We start from the raw sequence: 27989 nt of genomic DNA, 5'->3' as shown, positions 1-27989 counted from the left end.
TCCACTAGGGCGTGGTGGGAGAATAAAATAGAGTGCCCAAAGCATAGTGAGCGAGCAATGCGAGGGGATGCAGTGCACTTCAAACTGTGCCCATGTCGACAGTGTCTACATTCGGATGAAAAAAAAAAACACTGAAAAACCCCATGTCGACCGTTTTGACTGTCGACCTTGCCGATGTCGACCGAATGATTTTGTCGACCTAATGACCCTGTCAACCTAACCTATGTCGACCTAGACCCATGTCGACCTTGCTGCATGTCAACCTAGTGGTGTTGACCCAATGCTTGTCGACCTAGTTGTTGTAGACTATATGATCCATACCCCTGTACAGAATACACTTGAGTTTGGAACCTGCAATGCTTACAGTGTTACAGTATACATGTTGATATGTTATCACGTGAAGTAACAGTATGTAAGATGCATGTGAATTAATTGCAATGTGATCACATATATCCTATTTCTTTATTGACCGAAGTGGGGCCTCATGTAATGTATTCATTTTAGGCCACCTGGGCCGTCCATTCTGTATAAATAATTGCTGTGTAATGTTGGACCGAAAAGTTTGATAGATCATCGGTTGTTACGTGGTGCCTTGTTCAGATATGGGTCAACCCGGCGGTCCGTTCTGAATTATGTGACCACACACCTGCCCGGGGCCTGACTACCTAAAATGTGTATTTTTCTTTTAATCCAAGGTGTGTGTGAAGGAGAAAAATTTATATTCTTGTGAATAATAATGTCCCCCAGCCTTTAAAACAATGACAGATCTGACTAGAGGTCATTGTGGCCAGAACTTGTATAATCTCTGAAAAACGCAACTTTTACTTCTGACATTCATGTCTTTAGCTGGGTACATACTAGGCGACTGCAAACAATGCGATATCGCTCATGATTTCCCGCAAACTTCATGGAACTCCCATCAGGGCCATGAATTTCCTTTAATGATAACCGAAGTGAGTACATTTGTTAAGAGAGTAAAAACACATTAGCAGCATCTGGCAATGTAGCTAGTGAAGCGTGGAGGGCCACATGTGGTACTAGGGTAACCTACTTGACCATACTGGGTTATTATTGCTGTTAGGTTAGTGCTATATTGTTTGTTCCACAAGTGACTATTGGGTTCTATGTGAAATAATAAATAATTTGCAACCTTTCAAATTAATTATATATTGACATTATTTCTCAGAAGGTTTGGGAAGGTTTCACCCATTGGACAGCATTTATTCAGAGTTATAATTCATAAAGTTTTCTTTATTTTATTTTTTTCTTATAATATCTGTACAAAGAAGACAAACCCCATTGGGGCTAGCGGTTTAGCATGCAACCTGTGCTAATCCACGGGTGGGGGTCAGAGGGGCTCACAACCATTTCATTGGAGACCATGTTAAACAAACAGTTGGTATGGGCCTTTGTTCTGTGACTGAGAGGCAGGCAGGTAGGTGTGGCATACTTGGCACCAGCAGACTTTGAGAGATGTTCCAACCCACTCATGGTGGAACTGGGTCAATTAGTTCATGTGTTTTACCCAGAGAGACACTTTACAATGTGAATCCAAAATTACGAGCCACCCTCCTTTGTAAATGCATGAGCAGCCCTGTGCCACTTGCATTAATCAATCCCCATGTGATGCGCTTGTACAGCCTGAATGCTGAGCGGGTGGATGTATAGAGGTGCACTTGTCCTTATATGTTATTGGCTGGTAGTGTCTCATGCGTCTTCCTCACCACTCTGCCCCTCCATCCCAAGGACTCCTTGTCTTCCCAATACACCACTGGCACAATCTGTCCAATATGGCCTCCCACACATGTTCAAATCAGAGACAGATGTAGCTGTAATATCCAGTAGAATGTTGGGGGTTCTAGGTCAGCAGGTAGATGACGACTTATTGGGTTACTTCAACCTTTATACTCTAATATTCTCAAGTTATGCTGCAAACTAAGGGCTATATTTACTAACAATTGGTTTGTTAAAGCCGACAATCACCGGTTTAAAGTCAACATGGTTCGATGCTAGTCCAGGCTTGTTTTATTTGAGCCAAGCAATAACTTTATTTTATTCTTTAATATAACGATAATATGTGTATGTTTCTGTATCTGCCGGGGGTCACTGTGATGTTGCAGCACTTTTGGTCACATTGAAATAAAGCCTGTAGCCCACACTTTCGTTACTGAGGAACGTTGCATTTGTGGATTAATCTGACAGTGATCCTCGGTTACCTTCATGCTATTGGATAAAAGAATGTCTGAGGAATGAATATATTATTTACGTAGTTCTGTCATTGCGGATTTACTACAAGTAGGAATTGGCAGATGATTTATCCCACGGTAACGAGCTCTGTGATGGAAATGGGAGCTACGATGGATGTTATTCTGATTGGCACAGATGTGCTGAAGTAATATAAAAACAGAATTTGATGGCAGATAAGAACCACTTGGCCCATCTGGTTTGCACTATTTGTATTTTACATTTTGATAACCTTAACCCTACTTGATCCTTAGTTCTTTGTAAAGATATGTAAGGATATGCTCTTGTGTTGTATAGTTTGTAAAGCACATCTATAAACTGGGACGTATTGGGGAACACTTATCAGATGGAATCATTTATGAATTTGGCAGTTAGGGGCAGAGAATTCTCACGTGATTCCATATTATACAGTATGTAACCATATATTGTGTGATGCCTTTGACAGTTATTCCTTTCCTTGCAGATCATGTGGTAGATAGGCGGCACAGGCAAATGGACCATGGTGTACGTACAGGCAGACTGAGGAACGCAGCCGATGTGTACTGGTCCGGTCTCTCATGCCAAGTGTGCACGGCTTAACAGATGGTTCTTCCCCAGGTAAAATGCACATTACTAACAAGCAAACAACAAATGTAGTGCTGGGGACTGTATCATGGTCCCTGAGAGACCTTGTGGAGACATGAAACGGTGGGGTGTCTTGGGTGAAGAGGGTTACAGGGATAATGTGATAAATGCAGGTAGCTATACATCATCTTTTAAACTACAATTATAAGATGTGCTGTTTTGCTGAGTCCTCCACAGATGCTACTTGATTAGGAGAGCCTGACACTTTGACCCCTAGCTTAGTCTGCACTGAGCTTGGTTATGCCAGTGACCATAACCAAACAGTATATGATGTCAGGGAGAAAGGAAAGTGTCTTACGAGAACCATGTTTAATCTTGGGAAATCGGGTGTGGTATGTGCCCCCCCCCCCGACAGTTGGGATTCCGTTATTCGCTTATCAGACATCGGAATCCTGACTGTCAGCAGTTCGACAGGGAAGCGAGTGCATTGGAGCCCCTTGTGCTCACCACAGGTTCTATTCTCCCTCTATGGGGATTGTGGACCCCCACTATGGAAAATAGCCCCTATCCTGATCGTTGGGCATTTAGCAGTCGGGATTCTCCCTCTATGGCGATCGTGGACCCCCACTATGGAAAATAGCCCCTATCCTGACCGTTGGACATTTAGCAGTGGGGATTCTGAGGTCGGAGAAATTACCATCGGAATCCAGACTGTCTGAACGTCATCCGGCAAATCTCATAGCATAAAATACAAGGGCATTTATATGATTGTAAATTTGATAGGGTATAATTTCCGATAGTCGTGTTGCCATCGCATAACCCTGTAATTATCATGGGGTTGAATTTAATTAACTGTGAAAAGTGTCTATTCTCTGTGAAAACAGATTTCTATTCACCATCTCTGAGCGGGTGAACAGTTGAAAAACATCTCTATTTTAAGTTAAAAGTGATGGTATTTGGTATTCAGAACCCCCTGGGACAACCCTTTAAATGACTAATTGGACACTTAAAAGTTTTTATTTTTAATTGGTCAATAATGACATGCCATTTTGGGACTCAGAGTGCAAAATGAGAGGAATTGTCATACATTGGTGTGCGTTGTAAGTGGAGCAAGTGTTTATAAGCAATACTATAACAGAACACTGACTTTGGTGTATGTGGGAGATGTAACCCCCCCCCCTTCCCCCCCTTGTCACTACTACTCAATAATGCATTAGCAGTTTGTTAGGCTTGCTGGGCTGGTTGTCGTATGCCTAACATTTGCGCCTCCTATACTCATGCAGGCTACAGATACAGTTGTGTCTGTGAGGTGAGGATTTGTAGTGATATCAAAACATGCTGAAAAATCAGTGCACAATATCTACACAGTACACTATATATACATTGTCTGGACAGTGTAACTAATGACAAATTGAAATGTAAATTTTTTGGTTATAAAGCCATTGTTTTCCACGTGAAATCATTTTTCTTTAGAAGTATGCTCTATCACTGCAAACCGATTATTTCACTCTGATCATACATGTAGATTGCAGCAGCAGTGTTTTTCATATATCTGTCTATTTCTACTTTGTAAGCCAAAAACACATACATTTGGATACCTTTATCTGTAATGGATCCAGCAGGGTCGAATTGATAATTGCTGTTCTGTGCAACCTAGGGTTGGCCATTGTTGCCTTTGCCATCAATGGAAAAAGCTCAACTGGCCATCGATGGTGTATAAGTATGCAATGGATGACCATTGATGTTTTTTTCATTTCGATGGTCATCCATTTGCTTTGAAAGATTGGCCTGTAAATCAAAATACGGGGGGCTGGGATTCATTGGTGTTGGGGGCGGAGCTATGCTCAGTGTCCTGGCCCCTTGATGAAAAAAGTCTGACATCGATAGTGGGAAACCATCTGGTTCTCCCCCATCGATGTCAAAACTATTTGACATCGGCCAAAAACCATTGATGATTTCATTGATGATTTCTAATCATCGATGGTTGATGGCCATCCCTAGTGCAACCCAAAGCAGTTCACCGTATATATATATAGCAAGATGAAGTGCGTGAGAAAATATGATAGATACCTCCTAACAGTCTATAAACCAGTTACAGGACAACGTAAGCCCTTCTGCATCCTTGGTACAACAAGGACCATTCTGTCGTCCTTAATCAGAACAGTCCCACTAAGATGGGACTAACAGCAGGAATGATGTTATTGAAATTGCTGCAATTCAATTGAGCGAAGTTAATTACATTTGTTGAGTCAATTGATTTTCCCTTTGAAGGCAATGAAAACAATTCTAGTGTAAACCGAGCTGGAAATTGACTCTGTGTCTGATAAATTCTGCATTAAATATTATAAGGGCCTGAGAAGAGCTGGACAGAAATTGGGCATGTGTTTCACCGCATAGTGTGCATGCAAAGAAATGAACCGGCCTCATCTTGCTGCGTTCTTGCTACCTAAGCATGTGCATGGTTCGCTATTGGTTATGGTCATCTGTGCTGCATGCTATCTAGCTGCAAATCCACCCACCCACCTACCCCCTGGAGGCATCCTCCCCATACCCCCCCCCCACCTGGGCAGCACAGGGAAGGGAATGATCGCGCTTGCAGGCAGGGGGTCCTTGCAGCGTATGTTAGATCAGTGGCGGGGTCCCTGCAGCCGATGGGAACTACTGCCCCGCCACTGATCTAACATACGTTGCAGGGGCCCCCTGCCCACAAGCATGATGCTGGAGAGCAAAATAGGGGACCAGCTCCTGGGGGCTATACAGTAGGAATTGTACTGACCCCTGCATGCATCCCTCGCAGCACAAGTAATTCCTGTCCAGTGGCTTGCAGCTGGGAAGCTCCTACGGCGCATTGCATGCTGGGAGTCGTAGTTCCTAGGCAAGCGCCAATGTGCGGTCGCTATGGTATCTCTGGCAGTCCCGGAACTACAACACCCGGGAGTGGCTGCTGTTGCTCATCTGCTTTGACCCTGTATTTGAAAACGTTTCCAAAAACGGGTCTGCCAGGTACAGTGAAACGGGATTATGTAAAAAAAAAACGGCATTTAAACGGTAATATACCGTTCAAGAGATGCTGTGTGAAAGGGGTTTTACCTGGCAGACCCGTTTTTTTGGAAACATTTTCAAATACAGGGTCAAAGCCAGTTATGCGGTCTGAAAGCAGCATAAGTGTTCTAGGATGTTATTAGGATCTCCATGGAAAGTGCAACAAAACAGAAAACCTACTCTATGGTGTCGCTCTAGATTGCAGAGGCCCAGTTCTGGGGCCCCTCTTATGTGTCTCTCCTTACCAGTCCCCCATACACTTGGACTGTCTTCAGATTTGCCTCCCAGCTTGTAGCTCTTCCCTCAGACTCTGATCATTCATATGAAATGCTAAGGCCTCATATAGCCGTATTGATGGGGCTGACGGAGTATTGTCCCATGGCCACGGTCACTATTTGCAGGCGGTCTGGCTCCCAAAGGAACCCATTATGTGTAGGTAGCTGCTACTGACACTTTTCTTGCTACCCTATAAAAGCACCAGTTCCCTTATATAGAAGAGCTACAAATGCCATTCACACATGAGTGGGATAAGAGACCGGCAGTCCTGGAGATAGAGGAGTGTGCGCCGACCATTTGCTTCTCCTGTGTCAATTCACCGTCTGGACTTTTAGGGCACCATAAGACCATACATATGACCCTGCAATATCAGACTTTATGTACATTTTACATTTAGTTTTTGCCCAAGCTATCACTAATCTGTCTGTTTTTGTTAATTATAATTTGCGAAATTTGATCATCGAAGCTTATTGTGCTCTCATAAGTCTTTGAAGAGGAATTTGTCCTGAAATACAAGCGTGGACATGAAAGCAATGGGGAAGGTCAAGGGTCAGAAAGGGTCTGTAATTTTCTAACAGGTGGGAAGATGAGAGCCTGGGTGGCCTTAAGGGAGCTATCCGCTACCCGCTCATATAACCACTGTATGCTACTCCGCTTTATTATACTCCCTCAGAAATGACAGTATAAATGCTGCTGACCACCTGGCAATCCACATGTGGTGGCCGCATAGACTCGCGATAATTCTACCTCATGTTGAAGCTGACCTATGGCGCCGCCTTTACCAGGTCATAGAGAACTTCAAGTACATCAGTTACTGTAAAGATATTGTTTAATTTTGTCTAGTTCACAAGATTTTGTTAACAAGGGGTGCAGTTCTGGTTAAACGTGACTTTATAGGGGTTATTGTAATTGGTACTTGTTTCCTATCTGGGCGCCCGCTAAGTTAATTGCGCACCATGCTATTCTCCGTAGAGAAATCTGATCGCATCGCATCGTACACATACACTATATTGAACGATGCGATGCGATGCGATGCGATCCGATTCGATTTCCCATAGGAAACAATGTTAAATGGATCAATTTACCCAAATCAGCATAGGGAAGAATGGTAAATGGGCCAGAAACCCCCCAAAAAACCACAGAGCAGTGGAATGTCCCCCCAAAAGTAGTTGACGCCACCCTGCCATCAACGTGAACCCGAAGCGTGGCGAGCGCAGCGGTACGCGTCCTCCGACCTTTTCATGCTCTAGGGCGTGGAGTGAGAATAGAATAGTGTGGCGAGGGCAGCGAGCCACCGAGCCCGAAGCGTGGCGAGCGCAGCTAGGGGACGCGGATACCTTCACAGGTAAACGCGTCCCTTCGCGGGCTTCCCAGGTGTCCGCGTCGCCATGGACACCTGGGAAGCCCGCGAGGGGACGCGTATAACTGTGAAGGTATCCGCGTCCCCTCGCCACGCTTCGGGCTCGGTGGCTCGCTGCGCTCGCCACACTATTCTATTCTCACTCCACGCCCTAGTGGATAGTAGGGCATGAAAAGGTCGGAGGACGCGTACCGCCGCCCCTCGCGGGCTCGCTGCGCTCGCCACGCTTCGGGTTCACGTTGATGGCGGGGTGGCGTCAACTACTTTTGGGGGGACATTTCAATGTTCAGGGGTGTTTTGGGCCCATTTACTATTGTTCCTATGATAATTTGGCTAAATTGAGCCATTTCACATTGTTTCCTATGGGAAATCGAATCGGATCGCATCGCATCGTTCAATATCGTGTATGTGTACGATGCGATGCGATCCGATTTCATTACGGTGCCGTACGTAGAAAACCTGGGCGCCCAGATAGGAAACAAGTACCTTGTAATTTATTTTGGATTTAGAACAGTTTGCTAATGTTTCTCTGTAATGTGACTGTTTCATGCACTGTATATGGCACACAGTGGTGCAGTAGGTTTATCTGACATTGCGCACACACGGTGCGATTATCGCATGCTATTTAATCTTTTTAGTTCACATCACATTGCGTCTAGTTCAAATCGCGGAGACCTTTAATAAAATCACCATTATAGATTTGTTTTTACAATTTTATTGCTGGGGGCTCCCACAAGTTAGTTGCCCACCACTGGTGGAGCAATAACCCCTGCTGCCTCCGCGGTGGCTTATGGGCACAGGGGGCGCTCACGGCAGGGCCGATGGATAATTCAAATCAGAGCTCACGGACCGGCGTCCACAGTTAGCAATTGGCTGCAGCAGGATCACAAGCTTCGATTGGCTCATGAGCTGGTGCCATATTTGCTACATCAGATGGATTCAGGGGGAGAAGAGCAGGAGCATGCTCTGCGCTCTCCTCTCCCCCCCATTCCTGGTTTAGCAGCAGCAGTGCAGCCGGATGCTAGGCTGGACTTAACGGAGAGCACTACTGGGGGCATTGTATAAGTGGCACTACTGGGGGCATTATGTGTAAGTGGCACTTCTGGGGCATTATGTGTAAGTGACACTACTGCGGGCATTGTATAAGTGACACTATTGAGGGCATTGTATAAGTGGCACTACTGGAGGCATCGTGTGTAAGTGGCACTACTAGGGGCATTGTGTGTAAGTGGCCCTACTGGGGGCATTGTGTGTAAGTGGCCCTACTGGGGGCATTGTGTGTAAGTGGCGCTACTGGGGACATTTTGTGTAAGTGGCACTACTAGGGGCATTATGTGTAAGTGGCACTACTGGGGGCATTATGTGTAAGTGACACTACTGCGGGCATTGTATAAGTGGCATTACTGGAGGCATTGTGTGTAAGTGACACTACTGGGGGTATTGTGTGTAAGTGGCCCTACTGGGGGCATTGTGTGTAAGTGGCCCTACTGGGGGCATTGTGTGTAAGTGGCCCTACTGGGGGCATTGTGTGTAAGTGGCCCTACTGGGAGTATTGTGTGTAAGTGGCCCTACTGGGGGCATTGTGTGTAAGTGGCCCTACTGGGGGCATTGTGTGTAAGTGGCCCTACTGGGGGCATTGTGTGTAAGTGGCCCTACTGGGGGCATTGGCATATATATTTAATGCTGTGGGCGAGCGGCGACTGCGAGCAGGACTTTTTGCTCGCAGTCACCGCTCACCCTGTCAGTATTCAACTGACCCCCCTCATTCGCAAATTCCCCCTCGCTCCGTTTTTTTGAGCGAGGGGGAATTTGCGAATGTGCCTCCAAAAGCTGCAAGAATCGAGGCTAATTACAGCGAGGTTGCTGCACTAGCCTTGGCGCTCGCAGTTTATGGGAATCCTCGCAGTTCCGTGCCTGCGAGGATTCCCCCGGAACGTTGCATAGTGCGAGCGGCCGGCGCGGGGGTTAAACTGCGAGGATCACTGGTTTTCTGTGATCCTCGCAGTTTAACCCCCTCGCCGGCCGCTCGCACCGGCATTGAATACTTGCCAGTGTGTGTAAGTGGCGCTACTGGGGGCATTGTGTGTAAGTGGCACTTCTGGGGGCATTGTGTGTAAGTGGCACTTCTGGGGGCATTGTGTGTAAGTGGCCCTACTGGGGGCATTGTGTGTAAGTGGCCCTACTGGGGGCATTGTGTGTAAGTGGCCCTATTGGGGGCATTGTGTGTAAGTGGCGCTACTGGGGGCATTGTGTGTAAGTGACGCTACTGGGGGCATTGTGTGTAAGTGGCCCTACTGGGGGCATTGTGTGTAAGTGACGCTACTGGGGGCATTGTGTGTAAATGGCGCTACTGGGGGCATTGTGTGTAAGTGGCGCTACTGGGGGCATTGTGTGTAAGTGGCGCTACTGGGGGCATTGTGTGTAAGTGGCGCTACTGGGGGCATTGTGTGTAAGTGGCGCTACTGGGGGCATTGTGTGTAAGTGGCCATGTTTTTAAATGAAATAGGTCTACATGGCTGAGGTCGACAGGGTGGGAAGGTCAACAACAGCATTAGGTCGACAATGGCTAGGTCAACAATAAAAAGCTTGACATGAGTTTTTCACATGTTTTTTGTGCAGGTGGCCATCTCCCTCCGCTACGGTGTGGAGGGAGAATGTAATAGTATGCCGATTGTAGTTAGGAATCATGGCGAGCGAATGCGGTACACTTAGTGTCCATGTCGACATTTTGACGGTCGACCTAGCCATTGTCGACCTAATGTTTTGTGTTGATCTTCCAACCCTGTCGACCTCAGCCATGTAGAGCTATTTCATGTGTTACTGCGATGTTGTGCTGGGTAGACACACAGGGCAGCATGTATTAAAATACATCGCCGCCGCGATGCTGCCGCATATGTACTAACATATGCGGCTGGCATCGCGGTGACGGAGGCCCCCCACGATACCTGTACACCGGTGTGCGGGGGGTCTCCGTCACCTCCCTGCCGCCACGCTCTCCTCTCACGCCGGGGACAGCTATGCATGCTGTCCCCGGCGTTTCCTCCTCCCCCCTGCAGCCGGAAGGATGTCCGGCTGCTTCACTAGGGGGAGGCAGGGCTTACCTTCCGGGGTCCAGGAGGACCCTTCAGGAAGGTAAGCCAGAGGGGGGGTCGGCGAGGCGGCGGGTTTGCGTCGGCAAAAAGAAACCCATAGGCTTCTATAGGGTATCGCCACCCAAAGGTGGCTATACCCTTCAGTGCGGTATCATTTTTGATATATTGGAAAATGCGGTAAAACCGGGGTTTTACCGCATTTTCCATTTGATACATCTCGCCCACAGTCGTATGTGTATCCAGCTTAACTAGACACTGTGGGGGAATGTACTAAGATTAGAGTTATGTTTCACATAGGATGTTTCTATGGGCAACCAATCAGAATCTACTTCTTAGATCATTACTGAGAATGTGCCATAAACAGGAAGGTGCTGAATATGACAAGTTAGTGGGTGACTTATGTATTAGAAATGTCTTATATACTTATCAGCTGCACTATAGGTCAGTACTAGTACATTATATAGGGCACCCGCTGTCCTGTCTCTGGGAGATACTCAGCCCCTGATGTACGGTACAGTCAGTACTAATACACTATAGGGAACACACTATCCTGTCTCTGGGAGATACTCAGCCCTGATGTATGGTGCAGCCGATGAGTACGGTTTACATTACTATACTATCCTGTCTCTGCTGGGAGATACTCAGCCCTGATGTACGGTGCAGCCGATGAGTACAGTTTGTATAGCTATATACTATCCTGTCTCTGGGAGATACTCCGAACTGATCTATACAGCAGCTGATGAGTGCAGTCAGTAAATGTACCGGGCACCGTGCAGCGGGTGTCGAGCCTGGCAGAGAAGGGGTTACAGGCAGTGGGGTGTGCTGCTGCTGCTGTGTCGCCCCCTCCCTGCACCCGGCGGCCATGTGCTTTGCCAGGGGGCGGGTCTGGGGGGCTGATCCTGTGTCCTGTGCTCAGCCCGCAGCGGGCGACTCACTCCTCCTAGCCCAGCAGCGACTGTCAGGAGCCCCAGGGGGGGCGGGTCAGCACAGAGCCCTCTCCCCCCAGACACCGGCAGAAACTTTGCACCAACTCCGTGGTCGGGCTGCGACTTGAGATGAGCCCGGGGGGCTTGATACAGTGAGTGGGGGGCATGAGTGAGCCCGGGGCCGCCCCAATGTCCCGAAAGCAGCGGCTTATGGCAGCGTTGGAGGAGGAAGAGGAGGACGCGGCGCCCGCAGCGGGTGACGGGCTGCTCTACTGCTTCATCTGCGGGGGAGGGGTGCCCCGGGGGCGTGAGGTCCGGCTGCCAGTCCGGTGCCCGGCCCGGGAGGGCTGCGCCTTCTTCCCCTTTCTGCAGCAGCAGGAGCCTGCGCCCGGGGCGGAGCCGCTGAGCCCGGGGGGCAGTGCCCGGGTGTGCGCCGTCTGCCAACGCTTCCTGGGGGCGCAGTGGGACGCGTTCGAGCGCAGTCGGACGCCGCTGGAGAAGCGCATGTACTGGCTGAAGAGGCCCTATCAGTGCGGGGAGGGGTCCCGGTCTCACGCCCGGGACTGGAACCCGAACTACGACTCCGAACTCTCTGACCTGTCTGACAACGAGCTCAGTGACCCGGAGGAGGGCACGGAACCCGCTAGGAGACAGTGCCTGGTACCTCTACACAACGCCCCCTGCCGGGAGTCCCCTGCAGAGATTGCGGAGAAGGAGAACGGGCACCTCGTAGTGATTTGCTATATCTGCGGGTCACCCAGCGCCATTAATCTAATCCACGTGCAGAAACAGGAGCACTCGCCCGAAACGCCCTTCTTCCCCTTCCTGTGGCTGCACAGTCCTCCACCTGGTGCCCACCCCATCACCCCAGGTGGCAGTGCCAGGGCGTGTGCCAGCTGCTTCTCTTCTCTCATGCAGCAGTGGCACAGTTTTGATATGGCCAATGTGCCTGTCCTGCAGAGGCTCTATGTGGTGCCTCTCCATGCCAGCAGCACACCTGAGAAAAGTGCTGCCCCCCGACCTGGTGAGCCTCGCCCCAAAGGGCCAATTGCCTGCTACTTGTGCGGAGAAGACTGCGCCAACCACCCAAAAATGGTGCGCTCTAGGATCACTAATGGCAATGCCAAATCCACTATGCACTTCCCATTCATTGCTCAGCTGCCCTGCCCACCTGGCTCCTGTGGAGTGACCCAGCAAGGTGAGGTGCAGAGCTGCCGGAAGTGCTTTGGGGTGTTGGAAGATATTTGGGCCATTTACAGGGCATCCCAGAATGAGGAGCTCCTAAACTCGGTGCAGAGCTTCCTTGGTAGGTACCATCAGGTGTTTGCTTCATCAGATCCCAGCACATCTGCAGTCACCCCAAATAGGAGGGCAGGAGCATCCAGCATCCACTCCGCTCATACCTCTATCTGTTATGTGTGTGGGGGAGAGCTAGGTCCAGGATGTGAGTTCCAGCTGAGCATCAACCCACCTAGCAGGTATGCAGACAAGGAGCCCTTCTTCCCCTTCCTGACTGTCTATCCCCCAGCACCCAGAGCCAGACCTGCAGACTCCACAGGCCTGGTGTCCACCTGTGGCCTCTGCTACCATGACCTCCTGGGACAGTGGTTCCAGCACGAAATGAAGACACAACACCCCAGCAGCTCCTGGTCAAGGCAGTACCAAGTGGAGACCTTTGTGTGCTTCTTCTGTAGACAGGAGAAGAGGCGGGTGCTCGGCTTAAAGACCGTCCAGGTAGCCAGGCTGCCAATCTTCCTATTGGCATCAAGAGTGCCCAATAGCTTGTTTGTGGATGATGGGAAACAGCTACTTATTGGAGCCTGTACCGAATGCAAGCCGCTGGCACTGGTGGACATCAATATGGGACACACTGGATCATCAGTACCATCCTCCCCGGCAATAAGCCAAACTGTAAGTAAACTCTGCTGTCATGTAATATAAGTTGTGGTGGTAGTCATAGCTGAACCTCTCCACCTTAACTGGCATCACCACTGTATACACTGTACTGATGTTAAAGTGGAAAGATGTAATGTGACACAGTATAATTCCTTTCACATCAAACTATATCAAAACATCCACAGACGTTATCTAACTGTGGCTATAACCCCTGTGGCATTTTTGGCACATTTTATATTAATTCATCATAGAATCCAAATGGATTTCTCCCCAACACAATAAACTCAGTAACGTCAAATAAAAATACAGCTGTAAAGTTTCTCTTAATGTAGAAATATCATAATTGATTCATGTATTCATCTACTTTGTTTTTAATACTGTAATATAAACCTCCCAAGTCTCAGTTATCTTACAGCCGGCAGCAGGATTACTCCAGGATTTTGCAGCATCTTGCTTCATTCGCTTTGTGCTCCGAAGTTCTGGTATCAAGCATTGGAGAAGTTGCCCATAGCAACCAATCATGTTTTAGAATGTACTTGATCAGTCCTACCTCCAAGATCATTGGTTGCGTTGCTGTGGGCAACTTTTTCCACTGGTCCGTTTCCCACTCTTTTCACTGATTGGTTTATTAACACCGGTGAAGTAATAAAGTGGCCAGTGATAACGCACAGCCAATCAACTCCTAACTACTATGTTACTGGCTGGGTTTGAAAAAATGACAGGAGCTGATTGGCTGCTGCATTATCACCTTCCACTTTATCACTTCACCAGGCTTAATACATCTGCCCGAGTGTTTGCAAGTTTTCTGGTTCCTTAATCACATCCACATCCACCCTCCACTATGCGACACAGTGGGGACTGTTTTCTCATGGTGATGCTCTTTTAGGCTTAAGCCAAATATAGCATTTTGAGTTGGGGCCAAAAATCCAGTCAAGTCTCCTCTTCCCTCACTTGGTATGAGGGTCTCCTACTCGCAGGATTACATGGGAGTGTTTTTTGAGCAGTTGTTTATAAGGCGCAGCTTTGTGAAGTTCTTGGGTAGTGTCCAAGACACGTTCAGGTGTGGCTAATTGGGGAGTCGGAAGAATGTAAATAGCTATTGCTGCTTTTAATGAGTCCCTTGCAATTGTGCGCATTTCCCTTTATGCAGTAAAGTGTATTGTTCTATGCCCAGGATATTATTGTCCCATTTCTGCCATGGAAGACTTTTTACAGTGACATAGGCCTCTTGGTGGTTTTACGAACAAGTTCCTTTTTTGGCACACTGAACTTTCAAACTTCTCTAGACAGAATGTCCCGTCCTTGCTATTTCTTCATGATGGACTTGCCAGTGCTATTTTTTGCCCCCTTATTTTATGTACATCCCCTGATTCGTGTTTTTCAATCATTCTTGTTTTTGGCTTTACATGGTCTTTAATCTTCATGATGAAGCTCTTATTTGCCCGTGCACTTATCAACTGTTGGAATTCTTGCACACATGTTTACTTAACTTTGCATATCCTCTTGCAACTCCAAAACTTGGGTAATTCTGCTCTCAAATGGCAAATTCTGGTCTATGTCCATATACTGTGCCGGGGTGCGGACATCCTGCTTCACTCGTGTCGTGCATTTGACAAGCGGAGCTGAAGTAGGTTGCTGGGTGGTTTCATACTGCTATTCATCCGCTACACCTTGTGTTGTTGCTGGTGATTTGAGGATTATTGCTAGTCGCCGCTCCTAGTAAAGTTAGTAGGGAAAGCCTTTTGTCTGTGTCTCAGTGTAAGAACATCTCTCTGATAGCATTCGCTGGGATCACGGAACATGCTGGCTGGTGCCAAACTGTCCTGAGGCTGTGCAGCCTGTCAATAATTTAATGATTGCCTCATCAGCGAGTGGAGAATTCCTAAAGTTGTGTTGAAAAGAATGTTTGGCGCATGTGCAGCAAGTGAGGGATTTGTGGATTAATATAATGTGGATATGAATCTGTTACTACACGCTTTAATGAGAAGGAAGTCTCGTATTGCGCTGCTCGAACGCCATACTTTTCTTTTAACTCTTTAATTGTCATTTCACACATTCCCCTCCCATTGTATTCTAGATGCCCACCCTATTGCCCAGACTCCTCAGATTACACACATACTCCCCAAAATTGGACAGGAACCCTCTAGCCGTACTGTATGCAAAAAAACTTTAAATTGGCTCTGACCTCTGATAATAACAGCTAATAGTGTAGAGAGGATGTCTACTGGGTGCTGCTGATGAAATGTGGAACTGGAAGATCTGGACCGTTCATTTTGTACTCCAGTATACCGCTTTCACATTGCAACTTAAACCCGGGTTGCTGCCTTGTTGACCAGAGTTGAGGTTTGGTGTAAAAGCACCAAATGTTATAACTCAGGTCAAGTAAGTAACCCAGCAATTCGAACTAGGTTATAAGAAGGGTTAATCCCTGGCGTCCATTATACACCGCTTACTTTGAAAGGGTAGGACCCGGTAACAAGATCACGATTCCGACCCAGATTTGCGATGTGAAAGTAGTAGTGACCTGCGGGAGGTATAGGACTAGTGACTATCGGTTTAAGGAGTGTGAGAATAGGACTGGTGACTATCGGTGTAAGGAGTTTGAGGTATAGGACTAGTGACTATCGGTTTAAGGAGTGTGAGAATAGGACTGGTGACTATCGGTGTAAGGAGTGTGAGAATAGGACTGGTGACTATCGGTGTAAGGAGTTTGAGGTATAGGACTGGTGACTATCGGTTTGAGGTATAGGACTGGTGACTATCGGTGTGAGGTATAGGACTGGTGACTATCGGTGTGAGGTATAGGACTGGTGACTATCGGTGTGAGGTATAGGACTGGTGACTATCGGTGTGAGGTATAGGACTGGTGACTATCTGTGTGAGCTAAAGGACTGGTGACTATCTGTGTGAGCTAAAGGACTGGTGACTATCTGTGTGAGCTAAAGGACTGGTGACTATCTGTGTGAGCTAAAGGACTGGTGACTATCTGTGTGAGCTATAGGACTGGTGACTATCTGTGTGAGCTATAGGACTGGTGACTATCTGTGTGAGCTATAGGACTGGTGACTATCTGTGTGAGCTATAGGACTGGTGACTATCGGTGTAAGGAATGTGAGGTATAGGACTGGTGACTATCGGTGTGAGCTATAGGACTGGTGACTATCGGTGTAAGGAATGTGAGGTATAGGACTGGTGACTATCGGTGTGAGCTATAGGACTGGTGACTATCGGTGTGAGCTATAGGACTGGTGACTATCTGTGTGAGGTATAGGACTGGTGACTATCTGTGTGAGGTATAGGACTGGTGACTATCTGTGTGAGGTAAAGGACTGGTGACTATCTGTGTGAGGTAAAGGACTGGTGACTATCTGTGTGAGCTAAAGGACTGGTGACTATCTGTGTGAGCTAAAGGACTGGTGACTATCTGTGTGAGCTATAGGACTGGTGACTATCTGTGTGAGCTATAGGACTGGTGACTATCTGTGTGAGCTATAGGACTGGTGACTATCGGTGTAAGGAATGTGAGGTATAGGACTGGTGACTATCGGTGTGAGCTATAGGACTGGTGACTATCGGTGTAAGGAATGTGAGGTATAGGACTGGTGACTATCGGTGTGAGCTATAGGACTGGTGACTATCGGTGTGAGCTATAGGACTGGTGACTATCGGTGTAAGGAATGTGAGGTATAGGACTGGCGACTTTTGGTGTGAGGTATAGGACTGGTGACTATCGGTATAAGGAATGTGAGGTATAGGACTGGTGACTATCGGTGTGAGGTATAGGACTGGCAACTTTTGGTGTGAGGTATAGGACTGGTGACTATCGGTGTAAGGAGTGTGAGGTATAGGACTGGTGACTATCGGTGTAAAGAGTGTAAGGAATAAAAATACCAATTATATTTTACCTTTTAAATAACTTTGTAGTTTTAGATCTCAAGGTCACATTTGTGGAGAATTGGCGGCATGCTAAATGTAGCCAATATCTTTTGTACACAACCGGATGAATATAAAATGCTATATCTCCATTTCAGAAAGTAGAATTGTATACGTTGTCATGTTGCCGGCAGCCAGGGACAGTAAGTTTATTACAACTTGTCCCTGGATAGTCATTTTCTTGACTATAAAAGCGAAAATCACTTGACTCATTCCTTTGTCACCAGAGATATTTAGTATAAGTTCCGCCAAAGATGCCATAACTTGCAGATTTTTGTAGGATGTTAGAGGCAGAACCCCCCCCCCCCCCCAACCAATGACAGTCATAGGGTGAGGTAACGCTGCCATTGAGATGCGATGACTCCAATAGAGAATGTGCACGATGCCAGATGTGCAGCAGATTCCCAGCTGCTGTGGGGCTGTACACTGAATATACAATCCTTGTGTGGGATTTCCCTGCAGATGCACAGACCTCTGAAGCATTGGTGACGGAGGGTTTTGGATAAAGTGCAGAACATTTTTTTTTATTCTCTTGCTTCACATTTCTTATTATAGATTATAAAAAAAAAAAAGCAACTTCCTTTCAGACCGAGCGCAGCTGTTGGAAAATTGAGATGTGGTTTTCTTGGGCCGAGTCCCACAAATCTGCCTCCAGGGAGAGGTCGCCATGAGCTGAGTAGGTGCCCGCTGTTGGTATCTGCAGCCTAGCCCCTCACTACGACGTTCCTCTGCCTGCAATTAGTAGTGCCCCATGCTGGCATTTAACTCTTTGTACTCCATTAGTTATAGCCATGAGGATGGCATCATTTTCCAGGTAAATTCTCATTCGCTCTCTACTTCATTGGATTAAAATGTTTCAAGAATACATTTAATCAGAGAGAGTAATGCCCCATACACAGCGAGCTCTGACCTCATTGCTGAGCTATCTAGTATTGCTCAGATCGCTCAGCACACAGCGCTGCACCACTGGCGATGACAAGATTTATTCTGCATGCAGCGTAAATGTAGTCTGGTGATAGCAGCGCGCAGTACCGAACATCGCTGGGAGTCATACACAGGGAGCGATCTGTGCTTCATTTTTAATGGGGCCTATACATGTAATAATGTGGTGTGATGAGTGTTTACAGTGTTCACGATGTTAGATCGCTCAGCACACAGCAAGGTGCCGCTGAGTGATATGGCCCAGTGATTAAACTAGATTTGTCCAGCATGCTGGATATTCATTGCCGGGAGATATTGGCATGCGGCTGCACATCACTATTGCAATGGTCCCTAAACACACACAGCAATGTAGTTAATACCCCTTTTACAACAAAAATCCCGGATCGGATCCAGCATTTGGAATATGGATCCAAGCCAGGTCGGATCTGGGATTTTCACAGTTTACACTGCGGTGCCTACCTGCAGTGTAGACGGAGGCGGTACTTTGAGATGACCTCTCGAAGCGCCGGGACCGTGATCACCCCTGCTGGGACTACAGATCGCCGCGCTGGCTGCAGCCCAGCACCAAGGTAAGCTACTGGGCTGCCCCAGTGCACCCCCCAGCCCCCATCCGCACGGTGAATGGATGGTTCACCTCCTTCCTGCCTCCGCTGCTGTCTGCAGAGTACAGCAGACAGCAGCGGAGGCTGTGAGTGCCCCAAAGTCCAACCTGCGGACACTGCAGTCCGGAGGTTGGACTTCCTCCATTGATGTAAACGATTAACACCACCCTCTACCCAGGTCCTAGCCATAGTTACATAGTAGGTGAGGCTGAATAAAAACTTGCGTCCATCTAGTTCAACCTATGTTTATAGTAGATAATCCCTTGTTGTATAGTATGTTCTGATATTTTAAAGACAGATTATGTTACTTATTCATACCCGTGGATGTTTTTAACCAATAAATGTTACCCAACCTTATTTTAAACGTATTTATAGTGTCTGCCGACACCACTTCTTCAGGAAGAGAGTTCCATGTTCAACCCAGGTCAGGACCCGTGTAAAGGGACACGAGGTGACCCATTTACACCGCCGCTGACCCGGGTTTTTGCGTCTGTGTATAAGTAACATAGCTCAGAAAATGTCTGTTCATTGCTACATTTGTAGGCCCCATAAGCAATCTTAGAAATGGGGCTGTAATCGCCCCATGTGTATGACCTAATACTCTGACCTGTAATAACATATGAGCAGGTGTAAAACTGTGTATATACTATACAATTATCTGGTAGATCAGCTGGAATTTGTATGATCGGCCTGATAGTGTGTTTTCCAGAGCAATTGGGTTGTTGGGTTTTTATGTCCTGTTTATATTCACAATCCCTGACCCCGAACACACAGAGCTAAAAATAGCTGTTGGGACTGGGTGACCAGCGGTCAGATATTTGGTGTGAGGCATGGAACGGTTATCTGATCAGCAGACTTTATCTGCAAGTGTGTACCCAGCCGAGGAGAAACAAGGGTTTTACAAACAATCCTCTTCACTTTTGTTTGATTTTCAGACTTTTTTGAAAGTCTGGTGTGAAGCTCGCACAGGTATGGCGCGGAGAAGACAAAACAGGTGGAGGGAGCTTGGAAGCTATACGGTCATTGGGTCGACACCTGAAATAGGTCGACACAAGTATTATGTTGACAGTCAAAAGGTCGACATGGGTTTTTTTAACTTTTTTTTTTTTTTGAGCCGATATGTGCCGACAGGTGGTATTTTATGCCCTACAATCCACTAGGTCATGGAGGGAGAATATAATAATGTGCCGAGTGTGGCAAGGCACCATGCCTGAAGCGTGGTTAGCCATACGAGGGGACATGGTGCACCGATACGGCGTCCATGTCCACCATGTAGACATTCGGGGAAAAAAAAAAAAAACATGTCGAACTTTACACTGTCGACCTAATGCTTGTGTCGAATTCTAAAAATGTCGACCTATTTCAGGTGTCAGCATAAGCTGTGTCAACTGGTAGTAGTTGACCAATGCATGTCGACCTTTGGTTGGTCTACCCCAGGCATGTCCAAACTATGGTCCTCCAGCTGTTGTGAAACTACAAGTCCCATCATGCTTTGCCACAGTTTTGTTATTAGGGAATGCTAAAACTACGGCAAGGCATGCTGGGAGGTGTAGTTTCACAACAGCTGGAGGGCCACAGTTTGGACATGCCTGGTCTACCCACTGATCCATACCTGCTTGGAAGGCTATTTCCCAGTATAGATTCTGATACGTTGTATATTATGTGACACAAACTGTCAGGACATGAAGCTAATATACAATTATAAGTAATCAATAAACACACCGGAAAGTACTTTGAACAATAATATTGGGAAGTTGCTTGCCCACCAGATGGACAGGTATCTTCTGAGTGTCGATGGTGTGATATAAATAGTAATAGGTACCAGATAACTGTTCTTAGATGTTCTCCCATAATAAGGAGGGGTTGTCGTGCCGCCCCCCCCCCCCCCCCCCCTATTTCAGTGAACCAGAAGGTGCCCAGACCAAATGGCTTACTTGTCCAGAGAGATCTAAGGGTAAATTCACTAAAGCTTCTAAAAATAAAAAGAGGTGATGTTGCCTGTAGCAACCAGTTTCTATCATTTCTCAATTGCATCCTAGAAAATGAGACAGAAAAATGAGACATCTTTTTTTTTTTTTTTACTTTAGTAAGTTTACGCTGAAGTTTCACCAGTTAATGTGTATGACATGGGCGCTGTGCTGCACACTGCCTCCTCACTACATAAGCAGTGGTTCTATTATATAATTCTATTCAGATCCAAGATTTACGGAATCTATAGAAAACGGCACAATTAGAATTGAGCTGCCAGAACATAAGACTTATTACTGTTCTCATAACGTATCTGTGTCATAAGTACACAATACCAACTGCAGTGTGTGGCATAAATGTGTGTGATAACTTTTTAAACTCTGAAATATTCCGTAGGGCGCTGCAGTGCCCGGCGCGGTGTCATCCCATCTGCAGCCGGCCAGTCGGGGGTATTTTGTTCTCTCTAAACTGGGAAGGCGTCCAACCCAGCTGTCACTCTGACCTCAGCCCTAGAATAGAGGTGGGTATGTGCCAGGGGCATGCTGCTGGATCCAGACTGAACAGTGACTGATTTCAGGAGATCAGGGTGACTATGGATCGTTCTGTGTATGAGTGTCACAAGGTCAATTCCCTCAGACATTTGTTATAGGGAGCCGGGAGAGCTTACACCGAGGTGCGTTCTTTTAAATGTCATCATAAAGCACGTGGGTGGGGGTATTCAAATGTTGGGTGCCTGTACTATATGCGTCTTGTGGGCTCACTGTACTTGCCACATGTTGTATTCTCCCTCTATGGGGGTCGTGGACCCCAACAAGGGAGAATAGCCACTGTCAGTCTGGATTTTGACTGTCGGTATACGGACTGTTGGAATCCTGACTGTGGGAGCGTCACCCGGCACCCAGCCGGATGCGTTCTCCCAGTGGCTGGTTGTTATTGGTACAGGAGAACAATTACATGTGAGAAGAGTATGGTATGGATGGTCGCTGAGTACGGGAGATTTAAAATTGTAATTGCATGTAGCATGAATGAGTACTTGAAGATATTAGTGATCATTGTATTTCACAGTGTGAGACAGATGTGTGCAGTGGTTCCTATAGAATGTTATGTTACACTTCGCCGATTTGTCTTTTAGTTGCAGATTCCTAAGACTTTCCTCAGCAGCTTCACTTCTGACATTTAGGTAAATGATTGATGACCCGTTGCAGTCCAGGCAGACCCTATCTAATTGAAGTATTCCCTACTGCACAGAATACACACAACAGAGGTCATGGGATGATGGGTCAGTGACCGTACACTGCAAGTATTCGCCTTCCACGCTGTAAACATCTAGGCCTGGCACCAGCCATTGGAGCAGAGGTTGGCTTTTCTGTTTCTCTTGGCCCTTGCCCACCACAGTGCAAATCACATTTTTTTTTATTGGTTCCCAGTTAAGCCAGCTACAAGACTTTTACAGGGAAGGGGTTAAAACTTGCCTTCTCCCTGAGAATGCCCTCTACAGACAGCGCCTGTTGGGCTGTCTGCCCTCACGTGTGTCCTGCAGGATCCACATAGGTGGGTCTGCCTGCATGACTTGCTCCTTTTACATGCCGCATGGAGAGGTGATTGTGAAATATGGCTGTGGATTGGGATGGGGAAACAAATGCCTCCTTGAGATGGGATTTCAGGAGAACAGACCCATCTATTCATGGATGGAGAGTCTTTGCGTCGTGCGTAGGTGATGTCATTGTCCCAAGTCTATTACCCAGCATTCCCTGCACAGAGAGTCTCTCTGTGATTATGTTAGGACCCACAGAGTGGTATTATTTTTCCATTATTGGTCCCCTGATGACTTTTCACGGATGGCAACAGATCCGGATTAGTATTCTGTATTAGAAGCACATACCTAATAAAATGAACTTATTTTGTTGAAAGTAATGCGGTCATCTTTCCAGCCTGTGATGCCATACTAGAACTAAATGATAGCTATATAATCTAGTAAGCGTTGGGTATATACCTATGATCTTTTGGTCAGTCGGGACGCCCTTGACATCTGGTACGGTGAGGGCTATCTGCATCTGTATGTCTGTGCCATCATTTTCTTAGCACTCTCCTTGCGGGTCACGCAGAGACTGTAGAATTGCTGTAATTTCCACTCCAGATACTTCCACACTGGATTGGAGATTTACATTTTTTTACGGGTTCTAATTATTAAGATACGTTTTTTTTTTTAACTTCACTAATTTTTATTGAAAAACTTTCACATTATACAAAACAGGGGAGTAACGGAAAAGAAAAGGGGAGGTGGGGGTAAAGGTCAGTCACCAAAAAAGAAACCCAGTCTTAATAAAGCATGACATGACATAAGACAACAGAGTCCCATACATAAATTACAACGCATATACCTAGGGAAGATATGTAGCCGCTAAGTAAGTAGGTCTGGAGAGGAGTCGCTCAAACTTTGCTTTAGAAGATCAGCGCCTTCACCGACCGTAGCAAATACCCTCCAAGGGTTCCAGCGGGTTAGGGAGTTGTGTGTGTGTGTGTGTGTGTGTGTGTATAGAGGGGAATGGAGGAATAATCTGTCTCCATTAAAAAATGTGAATGGATTTTACGCTCAACTTCTAAGACAGGAGGGGGGTGTGGCTTGTTTCCAGGACTGTGCGAGAGCAGCGCGGGCTGCGATGCAAGTATGACCTAGGACATAGTGTAGATGGGAGGGGACTGAATTAGGGAAGCGGTTTAGAAGGGCGATGAGAGGCGAGGGCGAGAGGGATAGGACTTTATTAATAAGGTCAAAGATTCCTTTCCAAAAGAATGTTATATTTGGGCAGGACCTTAAAATGTGAAACTGATGGCCAACCTCCCCACAGAGGCGCTAGCAGAATTTCGAACAGGAGGGCCAGATCGTATGTAGTCTGTCCGGTGTGAGATATAACCTATGTAATAGTTTAATATAAGTTTCAGAATGGTTTAAGCACCTGGACATTGTATATGAGGAAGCAAAGATTTTCTTCCACTGGGGCTCTTGCAGCACATGTCCAATATCTGTTTCCCACCGGATTTGGGCTCTGGACTTGGGGGATGGGATCGGATCTATGAGAGTTTTATACCAAAAAGAGATCTCACCCCTGAAAAGCCTATTGACTATATTTGCCAAATAGGGTGTTGGTACCACCGAAGTGATGGGGGTGCCGGACGGGTTCCCGACAGTCATTTGCCCGACGGCCACCCACTATTTTCCCTCGTGGGGGTCCACGACCCCCATAGAGGGAAACGCAGCATGGCAAGCGCAGCAAACCCGCAAGGGGCTTTTTTTGCGCTCGCCATGCTGTCTGACTCTGGGCAGTCGGGATCCCGACGTCGGGATAATGACGGTCGGGATCGCGACTGTCTGAGTCCCATACCACACCCAGTGATGGAGAGGCTATTTCACCAGTGACTAATTTGATAATATTGTAGTCTATCTGTGTCGGGTAGGTAAAATCGCTCCTGTAAATCTGAGAATGAGCTAAAGACATGGCCACTCAGCAAGTTGTCCAGCGAGTTAATCCCTCTTTTGGAGCCATTTATTCGGATTGAAATTTGGAATAATGCAAGCTACAGTATGTAGGGATAGTAGAGGTAGGTTATGGAAATTGTTAGTGAGGGTGTGGGTCAGTCTATCCCAGATAGCCAGTGAAGCACGTGTAGATGGGAGGAGGTTTAAGGTTTTGGGTGTAGGTTAGGGGGTAGCCAGAATAAGTCCCGCAAGTGAAACCTAGGGCAGGCCGTCTCCTCCAGACACGACTACTTCCCAACTACATTTTGGGCGAAGTTTAGCCAGGAGAGCAGTTTCTTGGTATAGTGTACGTTTGAGCAGGTTTAGGACTCCTTTAGTTTTAGGTAAACACATTTTGGTACAGGCTAACCTAGGGGGTCGGGATGCCCATACATAAGTCATCATGATAGAATTAGCTTTGTCAAGATATTTTTTGGGCGAAGATGTAGGGGATTGTGCGAAAGAGGAACATTCATTTGGCGAGTACTGAATTTTGAAGGCAGCTATCCGTCCCAACCAGGAAATATCATAATTGAGCCAGGATTTGGATACGGATGAGATCAAGTTGAGGAGTGGGGGTAAATTGACCTCAAAGGCTGAGGAGGAGGGGGGAATACTAACTCCTAGGTAACGAATCGCAGAGGATTGCCAGTTATAATGGTATAGGGAACGTAAAGTTTCAATGCAATGGTCTAGATTAATGGGGAGTGCGTCGGTCTTGGTTGTATTCAATTTATAATATGATGCTAGGGAATATGAATTTAAAATGTTGTGTAGACGAGGAAGGGTTTCAACTGGTTTCGAAACTAATAAAAGGACGTCATCCGTAAACATGCAGAGCTTGTGGGTAGATGATCCAATCTGAAGACCTGGGAAGAGCGGGTCCGCGTGGATCTTAGCCGCTAATGGTTCAATCAGTAGCACAAAAATAAGGGGGGAGAGGGGGCAGCCTTGACGAATCCCATTGTGGCTTGTGAAGGGATTGTATAAAAAGCTGTTTCTATAAATACGAGCAGATGTGAAACTATATAGAGCAAGTATTGAGAGGATCCGATCTCGCAGGCCAAACCTCAGTAAGACTTTGCGCATGTAAGTCCAATTTAGGCGGTCAAAGGCCTACTCCGCGTCTAAAGATGACAAGAGAAGGCCCTGGTCTCTTGAGAGGGAGACTATAAGATCAAAAACTCTACGGGTGTTATCTGATACTTGTCTCCCAGGGACAAATCCTACTTGGTCTGGGTGAACCAAGAAGGGGGGGAGAAGATTTAAACGAGAGGCAATGAGATTAGCATAGATTTTTACATTGCCATTTAGTAAGATAGGGTGAGATAGGGCGATAGTTTTGGCATAGGGCAGGGTCTTTTCCAGGTTTGGGTATAGTGACAATTTGGGCTTCTAACATCTCCCTGGGGAAAGTGCCACAAGAATTAATCTTGTTATAGACATTAAATAGTGACTAGAAGATCGTGGAAGGAAGTGTAGAAGTCCTTACTAAAACCGTCTGGGCCAGGTGCTTTATTTTTGGGGAGGGATTTAATATTATTATTAATTTCAACAGGGGTCCAAGGGGCGCTTCGTTTTTCTAATTGTTCATCGTGATGGAGGGTAGGTTTAGATCGGCCAAAAAGGAGTTGATCCTTGTGAGAGTAGGTTGGGGAGTGGAAGTATCAGTAGAAAGGTTGTAGAGCTGGGAGTAGAAAGAGGCAAATTGGTTGGAAATTTTCGAGTTAGAGGGAGTCTTAATACTTTGGGTTCTGTTTTTAGCTTGTTGTACACAAAGCTTACAGGCAAGTGTTTTACCGTCTCTATTACCTATTAAGATACTTTTTTCTTACTTTGCTCGTCATAAATATATATTCGGTCCTTAGCAGGAAATTCTTCCGTCCAGCAGCTTGAGTGCACAACCTATTGTCCCAGCATTCCTGTTTCTTGGCTGTCTGCTTCCTCCCAGGTTTCCTCAGAACTTGACCCTCATTCCTTATTTTGTGCTGCCTCAGCAGCTGGTAGGGTGTAAGAGTGCGTTGCTTGGTGCTTTATCTTGCCAGCTTGTTCCGTCCTGCCTTTCTTAGAACAAGATGACTGAATTTCTGTTATGCTCCAGTTACCTTAAGGTTATCTGTACAGGTAAAATGCATATGCGGCAGAACCTCTAGATCTATATGTTCAGAAGTTCTATGTGTTTGATTGCAGTTACTCATAGTACATCTGTGACACATTTAGTCCTATATATGAAGTGAGAAATACTACTTCCGGTGCCGGTGGTGAGCATGGCCAACTCCCTAACCTTCCCCACTGTAGCCTACCCAGAATACTCTCCCCCCCGTAGCCTATACCTAACCCTCTTATCCTGCAGCATAATTTTTCGGTACCTGCAAATGTCTCACATTACTGACTTACAGCATTGAGGTCATGAGTTCAATCCCTGACCAAGGGCTTGTTGCAGAGTCAAACATTATAGCGATGTTTTTGAAGTTGAGCAATTCATTGCTACTGCATATGCGCAAAACGCAGAGGGATGTCTGGCAGTGCACACAGGAGCTGTAGTTTGAGACAGCATTCGCAATGTCTCTGAATCACAAGGTCCTGAAAAGACCACTGCTTTTCGTGGGTATATCTGGGTTGAGAGCGGGAGTTGAGTGAAAGTGTTGGCAAACAGAAGCTGGTCCGCGGGCATGTAACGGGGGTTTTAGAAGGGATGTCTGCAGACACAGCTGCCATCCCAACTGCAAAACTATGGTCTCGGGTCATTTTTTGGAGAGTAAATTGACCTGGAATCTGTGCAGCACAGGTGTAAATAAAGCAGCTGGTGTGTACTGAGGGTGGTGTGTTCTCAGCCCCCTGCACCTAACACCGATAGGGAAAGTGGGTGTAGCAACAGTGCACAATGTTTCAGCCTGGGAATCTGTAGGCAGACATTAAGGTGAGAATACAGTAACACACAATAATGAATCAGGCCACACAACTCCTGGTGGAGTTTGTGTGGTCTCTATTGGTTTATGTGGGTTTCCTCCTACAGTCCAAACTATGGGCCTTATTTTAGTTCACTCTTTCTGACAAAATCCTTCTTAGATGGTCAAAACCATGTGCACTGCAGGTGGGGCAGGTGTTACTTGTGCAGAAAGAATTAGATTTGGGTGGGGTTTTACTTCAAAGTGAGATCTATATTGCAGTGTAAAGATAAAGCAGTCAGTATTTACCCTGCACAGAAACAAAATAACTTACCCACATCTAACGCTTTCTGCACATGTTAAATTTGCCCCCCCTGCAGTGTACATGGTTTTGTCCATCTAAGAAGGATTTTGTCAGAGCGTGAACTAGAATAAGGCCCTATATTCGGTACTCTTTACCTAGCACGGCGCCCATCGCGGGCACTAAAAAACGGGTGCGACGCGATGCCCGCGATTTCCCATAGGGAACAATGTTAAAAGTGTGATTGGACGCGATTTGAGTGTTCATTGACTCAATGCCCGCGATTTTTCCATAGGAAACAATGTTAAATGGGCCACAAAGCCCAAATAGTCCCCCTGAAGTCTGAAATGGCCCCCACAATTGTTAACGCCACCCCACGATCAACGTGAACCCGAAGCGTGGCGAGCGCAGCGGTACGCGTCCTCCGACCTTTTCATA

General features: G+C 46.8%; 1 protein-coding gene across 3 annotated transcripts in view; it reads left to right on the top strand.

Annotated features, from left to right (window-relative positions):
• The window catches only part of GSE1 (Gse1 coiled-coil protein), a 416100-nt gene that overhangs the window by 49068 nt on the left and 339043 nt on the right, over nucleotides 1-27989 (top strand). The window contains exon 4 of one of the 3 annotated variants that reach the window (XM_083165426.1): nucleotides 2708-2841. In XM_083165426.1, the coding sequence (XP_083021552.1) occupies nucleotides 2827-2841 (15 nt within the window). In that variant the 5' untranslated portion in view covers nucleotides 2708-2826. Of the gene's footprint in view, nucleotides 1-2707; nucleotides 2842-11468; nucleotides 13416-27989 lie in introns of those variants that run through there. The other 2 variants (XM_083165424.1, XM_083165425.1) reach the window with 2 other exon arrangements.

The sequence above is a fragment of the Crinia signifera genome, chromosome 11 (genome assembly GCF_055691185.1).
Source record: "Crinia signifera chromosome 11, ASM5569118v1, whole genome shotgun sequence".
Classification (NCBI taxonomy): Eukaryota; Metazoa; Chordata; class Amphibia; order Anura; family Myobatrachidae; genus Crinia; species Crinia signifera.
This window is presented reverse-complemented; position numbering and strand designations above follow the sequence as displayed.